The sequence below is a fragment of the Eptatretus burgeri genome, chromosome 9 (assembly GCF_056783735.1).
Source record: "Eptatretus burgeri isolate ZD-2024b chromosome 9, Ebu_testis_v1, whole genome shotgun sequence".
Lineage (NCBI taxonomy): Eukaryota > Metazoa > Chordata > Myxini > Myxiniformes > Myxinidae > Eptatretus > Eptatretus burgeri.
In genome coordinates this window covers 30,595,800-30,609,285 of record NC_140969.1, presented here as the reverse complement: position 1 = coordinate 30,609,285, position 13,486 = coordinate 30,595,800, and the positions used below count along the sequence as shown (strand labels likewise).

The 13,486-nt window shown below is 44.2% G+C and overlaps 1 protein-coding gene across 1 annotated transcript in view; it reads right to left on the bottom strand.

Annotated features, from left to right (window-relative positions):
- The window catches only part of LOC147019826 (complement C3), a 271,920-nt gene that overhangs the window by 149,277 nt on the left and 109,157 nt on the right, over window positions 1-13,486 (bottom strand). The window contains exons 20-21 of the mRNA XM_085894593.1: window positions 1,782-1,876; window positions 1,431-1,570 (exon numbers count right to left, since the gene is read on the bottom strand). Of these exons, the coding sequence (XP_085750719.1) occupies window positions 1,431-1,570; window positions 1,782-1,876 (235 nt within the window). The remainder of the gene's footprint in view (window positions 1-1,430; window positions 1,571-1,781; window positions 1,877-13,486) is intronic.

Below are 13,486 nucleotides of genomic sequence, written 5' to 3'. Positions count from 1 at the left end.
TCACATTTTCTTGTGTATTTAAGAAGGAACATTTTCTTGTGTATTTTTCATTCAATATGTTTTGGGGAGGTTAAAGGTTCCAGGGTTCAAAATCATTTTTCATCAGGGCTCTGCAGCTAAACTGAAAAGGTATGACCTAAACAACAACTCCACCCAATTTGGTGCTTTTATCACAAAGTGAATGATTTTTATCTTGTGTACCCAACTACTCTGATAATACAATGAGCAGATAGCTATCTGGAGATTCTGAACAATGAGCTTCCCATATGGTTGTAACAAACATTGAGTGAGGTATGCCTTTCCTTCAACAATGTGGAGCACTGCCAAACTGGGGGATGATCTGTGCACACTCGGCCATACTGTATGACAAGATGAAAGAATTCTGCATCGGTCATGGACTGATTCCAGAGCAAGCTCTGTCTCCAAACGTGACACCTCTGAGGGCACCTGGCAACTGGTTTATGGAACTCTGCTACGACCGTGCAAAATTGAAGACCTTATTTCTGAAGGCAATACTGAAAAGGTTTAGTAGAATTGAAGGTATTACTGAAAAGGTTCAGTTAATTTTAGCTCACCTGGAACCTCGTTCTGGGGAGCTTATGGGATAGCGTGTCATTCGTGCATCAGTCCGTCCGTCTGTGTGTCCGTGTGTCCATAAATACTTGCAACTTCCTCTCTGAAACTACACATACGATTTCGATGAAATCTTCATACGACTTCATCACCCGTCATGTACCAAAGTTTGTTCACAGCATAAAAAAAAGTATTTACTTTCTTCTCCATCACATATTTTGTGGGTCATCCATGCCTACCAGTGGTTCTCTGGTTATTTGATCCAGGCACTACCAGGTGAGCGCACATGCCACCCTATGTTTGAGGAAATGCAAAAAAAATTATTCTTTTGATGATGCATCGAAAAGTTATTTTCGAAAATTACAGAAATAGTGAATGAAGTCGCAAGATTTTAAAAAACTTCATCTTTACTATTAGAGAGATGTTTATGTCTGTCTGTCTGTGTGTGTCACCAGTTTTCTCAGAGGTGTTTGAACGAAAGAATCTTTGCCAAACTTTCAAAGGGTCATCAGTGAGTGTTGGGGAGTGTTTTTGGCAAAAAACGTTTTTGAAAATTTTTAAATAAAAAAAGTTTAATTTTTGGGGGATTTTTCTTTTTTAAATAGCTCCGTGGTGCCGAGGCCTTTGTAGCGACGTGAAAGGTGATATTAAATTAATGCAAACAGAAAGTTCGTATCAAACAGAGGCAAACAGGGATGAAAACATCATCACCGCCCAACTCAGGTGGTGGAGGGAATAAAAACTGCATTTGATGAGCAATACAAATAACTTGCAAATCTGGAGTGAAAAATGAGAATCATAGGAAGAATCGAACGATGTTCTCATGAATCCATGGTTGTACATAATATCGGGTTCACCTTCACATCTTGGTTCATGTAGTTGTAGATCACAACTCTGAGCTCCACTTGTTCGTATTGCTTTAATGCATACGGTGTGTGCACCTTGAGGAAAAATTGCTTAAACACAGTCAGCTCCAGCGAAGGCCCCACACAAAGTCCTGCAGAAACAATCACATTTACAATTGTTTCATCAAAACGCTTTGTAATCCACACTTTTATTTGATGGCAAATGCATTTGTAGAAAATTGATTTAAAACAACCAGTGATTTGATGTTAGCTAAATAATTTGGACATGAGGCAAGATTACAGTTCAAATTTATGACATGAATAACATAAAATCACAAACACCTGATCTTTGCAAGTGCTTACCTTTAGATTGAGAGACTTCAACGGCCTGAATGTCCCAAGTCGTGATCGAATCGGGCATTTTTTTTGTAATTCGAGATTTGCCATTCTCGGCTGACCTGAGGGGAGAGAAGGAGTAGCGTTTTTTTTTGGTGTATATATATTTTTTGTATACCTTGTCAAGGCTCGTATGATAGCTAACACACAACGCACAGCAAGGGGGGCATGAGACAAGAGGGGCGTGGGAAGGACAAAACAGTTGGGAACAGAGACATTAGGAAATCTGTGGAAGGGAGAGGGATGGGGCAGGGAACATGGGGTATACAAGATGAACATTACATCATGGCGTGCTATGAGGATACCGACATGTTTCTTCACACTACAGTGGACTCTCGTTATAAAGGACCCCCCGCATAATGGACATCTCTCTATAATGGCATTTTTCACCGATCCCGTGATCATTAAATATACTTTATGTACAAAAAAACTCTCCTTATAAGGGACTTCTCTATAATGGACTTTTCTCTATAATGGACTTTTTCCGAGGTCCCGAGAGCAAAAATACTGTCCTTATAATGGACTTCGAGCGAGATTTCATCAACAAAAACGATCGTATCGGGCAATTATTTGCATTTAAACAGCCGAATGCACTCAGCTGTCTGCAAAGAGAAACTGGGAAATCCCTCAGCATGTACGCGAAAGAGAAACTGGGGATTCCGAAATGTCAGCCAGTCTAACCTATTGATCGGTTTATGATCGCTCGTACATTTAGTATATAAGGGCCTGCTTAGAGGTTGGGTCCAGACTCTCTCATGCGGCCACAGCATATCTACATTCCCTACACTGTGCATCGTGATACAGTAATGAGGAAAAGAAAAGCGATCGACCTATCGACCAAAGTGGAGATAATAGAAAAGGTAGAAGCTGGACAGAAGCAGGCAAAGGTATGTCTTGACTACGCCTTGTCAAAACAAACAGTTTCGAATATAATTTCGAATAAAGATAAAGTTAAAGAAGCTTTTGAAAAGAATGTGACGAACAAAACGAAAAAGATCCGCACTGCTGCACACGGCAAACTTGATGAGGCGCTACTGAAATGGTATACGCAGATATGAGCGAAAGGAATACCTCTTAACGGTCCTCTTCTCCTGGAAAAGGAAAAAGCCTTTGCAGAACTGCTGAATTTGAGAAAGCATACAGTAAACTTGAGAAAGCAATTCTGTATGTTCACTTGTTTTTGGTTATTTTGGGTCATTAAATGACAGAACCTCCATATAATGGATTTCTTAATAATGGACTTTTTTGAGTGGTCCCCTGAAGTCCATTATAACGAGAGTCTACTGTATATGCAAAGGACGCCATCTACTTTCCATTAGACAGAGCACATGTTGATGTATCACCATGAATATGAAGCACGTATAAAACTACATACTGTATATATATATATATATATATATATATATATATATATATATATATATATATATATATATATATATATATACATATATATATATATACATATATATATATATATACACATATATATATGTATATACATATATATATATATATATATATATATACATATATATATATATATATATATATATATACATATATATACATATATATACATATATATATATATACATATATATACATATATATACATATATATATATATATACATATATATACATATATACATATATATATATACATATACATATGATGTGAAACCCTTCTCCGACCTGAGCCAAACACCTGATGCCACCACCATGATGCACGGTTTTGTCTGCGGCTCGCAGCACTAATTACAATGATGGTAAATGTAATGTATAATGTCAAAAGCTGTCACAAGTGAATTAAAATGCAGTAACCAACTGGTTTTGCCCTTATTAGGTCATCATCAGAGAAACATTGCAAGTTCCCATCCACGTGTGACTGATACCTTACGTATATACACCAATTAATGTGTGACTCCAACCAATTTTGGCAGAGGTCGAAAAACGGCATTACATTATCATTGCTCCCAAAAGCATTCAATAATGACCCCAGGTTCTACGTGGTGAAGGAAGAGATAATGTTTCTGTATGGCAGGTGGTGCTTATCGCTCTCAGGACTATGCAGCAAGGGCTCTATGGAACATGTCACTGGCACTCTCACCACTCACAGCTTGAGTCGCTTATTGACATTATATATATATATATATATATATATATATATATATATATATATATATATATATATATATATATATATATATATATATATATATATATATATATATATTGTGACGTTCACGGGACTTGAACAGTCCCGCCAACGAAGGTTGAGCCAAAACGATGGAGGCGATTTATTTGTTTATAACCCAAACATGGCGGTTCTAATCGCTCTACCGCAAACGGGACGAGGAAGATGGCACGAGTCACTTTTCACTGAGTTGATGATGTTTATTCCTTTTTTATTATTACGAGAAATAACAAGACTCGGCAAGAAGAGGGATCCGGGGCGATTCGACGGGATGGTGTGGGATCGGGCGTGGGGAAAAACACAGACAATTCCAATGAATAAAGAGATCTCAAACCTTCTAAGGCGCCAAGCACACACACACACACACAAAATGTAGCTATCTCTGGTGGTCAGGCTGGACCGTGGTGTGGACGCAACTGTCCCTGGATCGGCGCCGGACGAGCCGGCCTTGCTCTCGCCAGGGGGGGGGCAGAAGAAACCGCGGTGCTGTCGACCTCCTGGTCCTGGCCCAAGTCCGCCCACAGCCGCCAGGAAACCAGCTCCCGCGCCAAGCCGTGAGCAGGAGAGGGAGGCAGGTCCGCCCACTGCCCGACCCCGTACTCTGAGTCAGCAGAACCCCAGAGCCAACCGAGGCGAGGCACGAGGCTCGGCAAGGCTCCCAGACACGATCAAGAGCACGATCGACTCAGCACAGCAACCAGGACGCTCTCTGCCGCCACAGCTTCCACACCAAAAAAACACGATCGTTCTGGTTGTAATCTTCTTCTTCTTCCTTTTCGACCCCGAACAGAACCTTTTTATGCTTCGTCCTCGTCACTCCCAATCGAGCCGTTTATTGGCCCACCGCCATCGCCTTCCGCCAATCGTGATCACGGGGCGGAGCCATCCTCTGCACTGTCCTGTGACGTCACGGCCAGTCTTCAGAGAATACCAAAAGGGGTTTACGCAGACACACTTACCCTATCCCGTGTCCCTATCTAATTACGTGACATTTATCATTTCCCCCATGAAGAAATGAACATTTACTAGACAACTTATCACCACTGAATTACTACTTATTACATCGAGATCCTGGTAAACTCGAACAGCATGGCATACCTAATTAAACATCCTAATTACCCTTTGAATGCATACCCCCCCTCAAATGTAACAATATGAATATATATATATATATGAATATATATATATTCATATATATACATATATATATATATATATATATATGAATATATTCATATATATACATATATATATATATACATATATATATACATATATATATACATATATATATATATACATATATATATACATATATATATATACATATATATATATATATATATATATACATATATATATATATATACATATATATATATATACATACATATATATACATACATATATATATATATATATATATATATATATATATATATATATATATATATATATTGTGACGTCCACGGGACTTGAACAGTCCCGCCAATGTAGAATGAGCCAAAACGATGGAGGCGGTTTATTTGTTTATAACCCAAACATGGCGGTTCTAATCGCTCTACCGCAAACGGGACGAGGAAGGTGGCACGAGTCACTTTTCACTGAGTTGATGATGTTTATTTGTTTTTATTATTAACAAATAATAAAAAGACTCGGCAAGAAGACGGATCCGGGGCGATTCGATGGGATGGTGCGGGATCGGGCGTGGGGAAAACACAGACAATTCCAATGAATATACATATCTCAAACCCTCCAAGGCGCCAAGTACACACACACACACACACACACACACACACACACACACACACACACACACACACACACACACACACACACACACACACACACACACACACACACAAAACGTAGCTATTTCTGGTGGTCAGGCTGGACCGTGGTGTGGACGCAACTGTCCCTGGATCGGCGTCGGACGAGCTGGCCGTGCTCTCGTCAGGGGGAGCAGGAGAAACCGTGGTGCTGTCGACCTCCTGGTCCTGGCCCAAGTCCGCTCACAGCCACCAGGGAACCAGTTCTGGCGCCAAGTTGCGAGCAGGAGAGGGAGGCAGGTCCGCCCGCCGTTCGACCCCGTACTCCGAGTCAGCAGAACCCCAGAGCCAACCAAGGTGAGGCACGAGGCTCAGCAAGGCTCCAGGATACGATGATCAACAGGATCGAATCGGCGCAACAACAAACACGCTGCCCGCGCAACAGCCTCCACACCAAAAAAACACGATCTTTTTGTGCCGATCTTCTTCCTCTTCGTTTTTGACCCCGAACAGAACCTTTTTATGCTCCCGTCCTCGTCACTTCCAATCGAGCCGTTTATTGGCCCTCCGCCGTCGCCTTCCGCCAATCGTGATCACGGGGCGGAGCCATCCGCTGCACTGTCCTGTGACGTCACGGCCAGCCTCCAGAGAATACCAAAAGGGGTTTACGCAGACACACTTACCCTATCCCGTGTCCCTATCTAATTACGTGACAATTATCATTTCCCCCTTGAAGAAATGAACATTTACTAGACAACTTATCACCACTGAATTGCTACTTATTACATCGAGATCCTGATAAACTCGAACAGCATGGCATACCTAATTAAACATCCTAATTACCCTTTGAATGCATACCCCCCCTCAAACGTAACACTGCCCCCTCCTCTGGTACCGCAGCTCCTGCAAGGTATATCACAGGCGCTACCGTACCAGCCTTAACACTTACTGACTCACACCTAATTAACCTAACGAAATAAAGTCGGAGGGGCAATGGGCAGCGAGTCGCAGCTAACTTCCCTATCCTGCTTAATGTACCTACCCCCTTATGGCCTTATCCTCGCCTAAACAATCATTCATTTTTTTTTTTTTTATTTTATCACTTGAGAGCACTGAGCGAAGTTGCACTCCATCCTCTGGATCATCGCTCTTGCCCAACACTCTTCCAGTGATCTTGGGAGGGGAAACAAAAGGTTCCACAAAAAAAAACACAACACTTATACTTTACATTCCTACTCTAAGCCTTAACGACACTATTCATGGGATATTTACACTTGACCGCCTCACCCAGTGGATGCTAACAGACCCAGCGTTACCTGGGGAGCCAATTTTCAAATTTGCTTGCCCCAAAATTATGCGGACATCATGCCCTTGCTGCACATGTCAAGTTGTGCAGGATCGATTGGGACTCATACATCTTCACAACACTCACACCATGGTCATCATCACATTTCTAGGTCATGGTCCTCATTTTAATCATGCAGGCTGAATCCCGTCGTGGCCGTGGGGTGGGTTACCACAAGATGATGGGGGCATCTCAGGTGCAACCATGCCCACAGGTAAGCTTTAGTCCAACCAGGACGTTTCTCCACCCTGCTCCCTTTGATTCCCACCCTCCTGGTAGCCATCAGCTCTTATCCCGTACAACACTCTGGAAGGGGTCTCACTGGCTCCTCTGGCCTTCCTGGGTCGCCAAGGTCCTACCCGCCTTGGTCGCCCAACCAGACCCTCTCCCAGTTGCCTCCAGACACTTGTCACCATTAGCCACCAGGTGGTGAATCTCCTTGAAGGGGGTCGCAATTCACGCTCACCGTGAGCTTCAGCAATCCCTGTGGACAAGCACATCATCCCCACCCACAAAACCCACATGACTCCCCACCCCATCAGCCTTACATGTGACACCTGCATTTCTAACACTTCACCGACCATGACCTTTCCTGTTACCACACCATGCCCAATAAAAAAAACAATGTGTGCACCATACATTTCACTTCTTCACTTAAAACAACTCACACAGCACTTCTCACCCGATCCACGCACCAGCCATTGGACAGCCACTCGTGCCCGCTTTGTTTCCAATTACCCACTGTCCCGATTGTCACTCTAAAACCCAGCAGAACTTACAAACCCATGCCAATTTTTCCACAATTCATTTTTTTTTTCACCAAAGGAGGCACTTCGCCACAATCTCAGCAGCCGAGCATGGCCGTATATGCTCAGCCTAATCTAGTCTCCTGGACCCCCGACAGTGATCTCCGGACCCGACCTATGAAAGGGCATCTCGGATAGACCTGGCGGTTCAGCAGGAAGATTCACCCTCTCCGAGTCTAAAAGTCTATTGGAGGATCCCTCCATCGCCGGGTACCGGCAATATCGTTTCATGTGTCCTCTTCGCCCGCACCGGAAACAACTCCCCATAAAAGGCCCCCGTGAGTATCGGTGAAATGTCTCTTCCGGTTCCGGACCCCCTCGGCCATAATCGAATTGCTCTATTGGCTGGGCTGGACCCCGCCGCTTTGGCGCACCAACTACCGAATTACCCCTTATCAAACTTGACAGTTTCTGGCAAATTTCCTGCAACATTTGGGTAATGCCAATTTCTCCCAGCCCCCCTCCCTGATCCTGGATCTCCGCCTGTCGGATCGTCACCGATGGCCTCTCGGGCACCCGACCCGGCCGCCTCCACGAGGCCAGCCCGGCCGCGCACTCGGACGCTCGGTGCACGGTGGGTGGATCCTGTAGCTCCACTAGCGCTCGGACCTCAAGGTCAGGAAGAGCAGCTAAAAATTTCTCTAGTGCCAGTCTGTCCCACGCCTCCACTGTAAGGTCCCGATACGCGATCCTGACTGATTGGTAAATGTCCTGTGCCAGCTCCTGCACTGTCTCACCCGGCTTTAATCTGCGGTGCTGAAGCTGGGCCCGCACCAGATCACAGTTCGCTGCAAACCCAAACCGACGGCTCAGCGCCTCGCAAATGTGGGAGCTGGTCAACATCCCTCCGCGATCACGTTTAACACATCTGCGGCTGGTCCCTGCAACGTTGCCACCAAATTCCCTGTACGTTCCCGCTCATTCCACCCGTTTAGTCGGGAAATGCACTCAAATTGCGTCAGAAAAGCTTCAACGCTCCCTGACCCGTCGAAATTTACCAGGGGGATCACTTTTACGGTGGCCCGCTTCTCAGTTTCTCCCTTGTCCGAATCCAGCCCAGGGATCAAACACCCTTGTGGCTGCGTATCCAATTTTGGAGCCCACTGTGGCCAAAGATGTTTGTGGTGAAGGTCTCATGGGTGAATTTTGCCTCCTGTTCCAAACGTTGAATGGACCGATTCACCTCTTCCCGCAGGATCTTCTGGGCCCGCACAACCTCCTCCAAGGCTCCGTCGCGAGTTTGTAGCTGCTCCTCAACCAACCCGGACACTCTACTTACAAAAGACGGCTCTACCAGGCCTTTATCCAAGACTTCATCTTGGCTCATAATTTTCATCTCATCCAAACGAGCCTCCAATCCTTTTACCTCCTCCGCCAAATTCATCCCTTGCTTCCTCAGCTCTCCCCACTCTTCAACTTGCAGCTGCATACGAGCATCCACACAGGCACGATGACGTTCCAGGCTTTCATCCACCTTATCAACCCGAATGTTCGTTGCATCAATTTTATCTACCAATTTTTTTCGTATATTTTCCCCATCCAATGTAATTTCTACCTTTGTTTCCTCCAATCTATCCTCGAATTTACTTTGTATTTCTCCCAATTTAACATCCACACACTCCTGCATCTCAGTTTTCATTTTCTCCATCTTTTCCCCTAATTCATCCCTCATTAAATCAATCCGTGCACCCAACTGTTCCCCCATTACCCCCAATTGATCTGTCATTTCTGCCCTCTGTGTCACGAATTGATTTGCCATTTGTACCGCCATGTCCGCTATTAAACGTTCCAACAGTGTCTGGATCATCATCATACCGGTTTCCGGCGCTGCCGGCAACGTTACGGGCGATGAAGCACGGTCCACGCTCGGAATGAGGGAGGTTCCAACCCTACCCCCGTCTCTCCCTTCTTCCCCCGACTCGCTGCCAGACACGTGGCCTTCCTCCTCAAACATCTGCACATCCGCAATGATGCAGAAGTCCCGTTTGCCGCCAATTAATTTAAATTTGAAGAATCCCGCCAAAGTTTTCCCGCGCTCGCGCGCGTTTCTGTAGTGATTTTATATTCCAATTCGTGGCGAGATTTTAAACTTGGTATATTCTCCCGATACCAAATATAATTTAGAGGGGTTCGAACATCCCGCTTCTGACACCAATGTGACGTCCACGGGACTTGAACAGTCCCGCCAACGTAGAATGAGCGGAAACGATGGAGGCGGTTTATTTGTTTATAACCCAAACATGGCGGTTCTAATCGCTCTACCGCAAACGGGACGAGGAAGGTGGCACGAGTCACTTTTCACCGAGTTGATGATGTTTATTTGTTTTTATTATTAACAAATAATAAAAAGACTCGGCAAGAAGAGGGATCCGGGGCGATTCGACGGGATGGTGCGGGATCGGGCGTGGGGAAAACACAGACAATTCCAATGAATATACAGATCTCAAACCCTCTAAGGCGCCAAGTACACACACACACACACACACACACACACACACACACACACACACACACACACACACACACACACACACACACAACGTAGCTATTTCTGGTGGTCAGGCTGGACCGTGGTGTGGACGCAACTGTCCCTGGATCGGCGTCGGACGAGCTGGCCTTGCTCTCGTCAGGGGGAGCAGGAGAAACCGTGGTGCTGTCGACCTCCTGGTCCTGGCCCAAGTCCACTCACAGCCACCAGGGAACCAGTTCTGGCGCCAAGTTGCGAGCAGGAGAGGGAGGCAGGTCCGCCCGCCGTTCGTCCTCGTACTCCGAGTCAGCAGAACCCCAGAGCCAACCAAGGTGAGGCACGAGGCTCAGCAAGGCTCCAGGACACGATGATCAACAGGATCGAATCGGCGCAACAACAAACACGCTGCCCGCGCAACAGCCTCCACACCAAAAAAACACGATCTTTTTGTGCCAATCTTCTTCCTCTTCGTTTTTGACCCCGAACAGAACCTTTTTATGCTCCCATCCTCGTCACTTCCAATCGAGCCGTTTATTGGCCCTCCGCCGTCGCCTTCCGCCAATCGTGATCACGGGGCGGAGCCATCCGCTGCACTGTCCTGTGACGTCACGGCCAGCCTCCAGAGAATACCAAAAGGGGTTTACGCAGACACACTTACCCTATCCCGTGTCCCTATCTAATTACGTGACAATTATCATTTCCCCTCTGAAGAAATGAACATTTACTCGACAACTTATCACCACTGAATTGCTACTTATTACATCGAGATCCTGGTAAACTCGAACAGCATGGCATACCTAATTAAACATCCTAATTACCCTTTGAATGCATACCCCCCCTCAAACATAAAAAAATATATATATATATATATATATATATATATATATATATATATATATATATATATATATATATATATATATATATATATATATATATATATATATATATATATATATATATATATATATATATATATATATATATATATCCTGGTGTTGGCGCAGTGGTTAGGGCAACGGCTTGGGATCCAAAAGGTCCTGAGTTCAATCCCCGTTGAACCACTGAATTAATACACCAGGAGGTTGACTCAGCCTGTCATCCTTCCGAGGTCGGCGAAATGAGTACCAGTATACTGGGCCGGTGTATACCCCGGTTAAAATAGGTGTACCATATCCCTGTGTCGTAAGAGGCGACCAGGGTTGCGTCAGGAAGGGCATCCGGCGTAAAACATGTGCCAAATCACTATGCGGATCATACGGATGATCCGCTGTGGCAACCCCTCACGGGAGCAGCTGAAAGAAGAAGAAGAAGATATATATATATATATATATATATATATATATATATATATATATATATATACATGAATATAATTGATGCCTCACACACTCCTCCAGCCAAAGTAGCTGCATAAAGCAACCCAAGAAGACTTACACAAGCTAAGTGCTAATGCTGTTTCGAACCCTTCCCAGAGTTCCTCAATAACTATAAAGACGTTCACATATAGTACACACATGAGAATCCCAATGCTATACAACCCCTCAGCTACCAGACCGGTTTCATTGTTTATTGGCAACTCATCAGTAATAGCATAGATAGCAATGCATACCAATGAGGCTCCCAAGCAAATACCATATGCAAATGTCAAAAGCAGTCAATGTATAAAAGAAGAAAGACCCACCCATATCTCTCACCTGTGAATGGAGGGAATAGCCAATCAGCTCTCACCGAATCGACTACACCAAGGTGGCTCTGATTATAAAAATGATTGAACCCTCCCACACTCCTCTAGCCAAAGTAGCTGCATAAAGCAACTTTAGTTGAGTTGTTATTGCCAAAATAGGGACTACTACAGTACAGACAAAATCATGATCTTTTACCAAATCGGGCTATTTACTGTCTACCAACCCGACCTTGTCACAACACAAATGATTGGCTCAAACGCATTAAGAAAGACAGAAATTCCACAAATTAACTTTTAATAAGGCACACCTGTTAATGGAAAGGCATTCCAGGTGACGACTTCGTGAAGTTGGTTGAGAGAATGCCAAGAGAGTGAAAAGCAGTCATCAAGGTAAAGGGTGGCTATTTTGAAGAATCTAAAATATAAAATAGATTTTGATTTGTTTAACACTTTTCTGGTTACTAAATAATTCCATATGTGTTATTTCATAGTTTTGATGTCTTTACTATTATTCTACAATGTAAAAAATAGTAAAAATAAAGAAAAACCCTTGAATGAGTCGGTGTGACTAAATAAAACTTTTGACAGGAACTGTACAAATATATACAAATACATACATATATATATATATATATATATATATATATATATATATATATATATATATATATATATATATATATTTTGTTACGGATTTGGAAACCTTGTGCACACAAACAGCCAGAGTCCTTCGTTGGTAGTTCAGTTATTTTGATAAGTATGTGTGTGTACAGTTAGAATCCATCCCCAATGTCTAATGGAAATTTCGTGTGTGCGCTGTGAGTTATTTTATAGTTAGGTTATATAAATCTCCAGATCCCTTCCACTTGCGGCCACAGTGTCTTTCAGCACTTGTGCCCTTGCCTCGTGGCCGGAGCATACGAGGCAAGGTCATCGCGTGCTTGATTCGACTTCCTCAAATTGGTCTCCATTCCAACACCACGAGGCAAAATCGTTGTTTCTCTTGCAAGAGGGGTACAGACATGCACAGAGGGGGCGGGGTTTTCCCGACTCGGCCATAAGCCCACCCAGAAGGGGCAGATCCATGGTGGTCCCTGTCCAATCAAGGCGATCAGCGCGTCAGCTCCACCAAGGCTCCGCCCCGCTCAGAGCGGTCAATAAAGGACGATGTGACCCTCAGTGTGTGCGTGTGTGGAGAGTTCTTGTGCTCGTTCGAGTTCGGAGAGTTCAGAGATCAGAAAGTTCTTGCGTGTCCTTGGGAGTTCTTGAGAGTTCTTTGAAGTTATTTGGAGGGAGCAGTTCTTGGAAGGCAGTTTGGGTGTGCTGTCATCATTGCTGGAGCTCTCAAGCCTGGAGTCTCCGCTGGCCTTCTACAAGGAGCGACCCTGGATCCGCTATC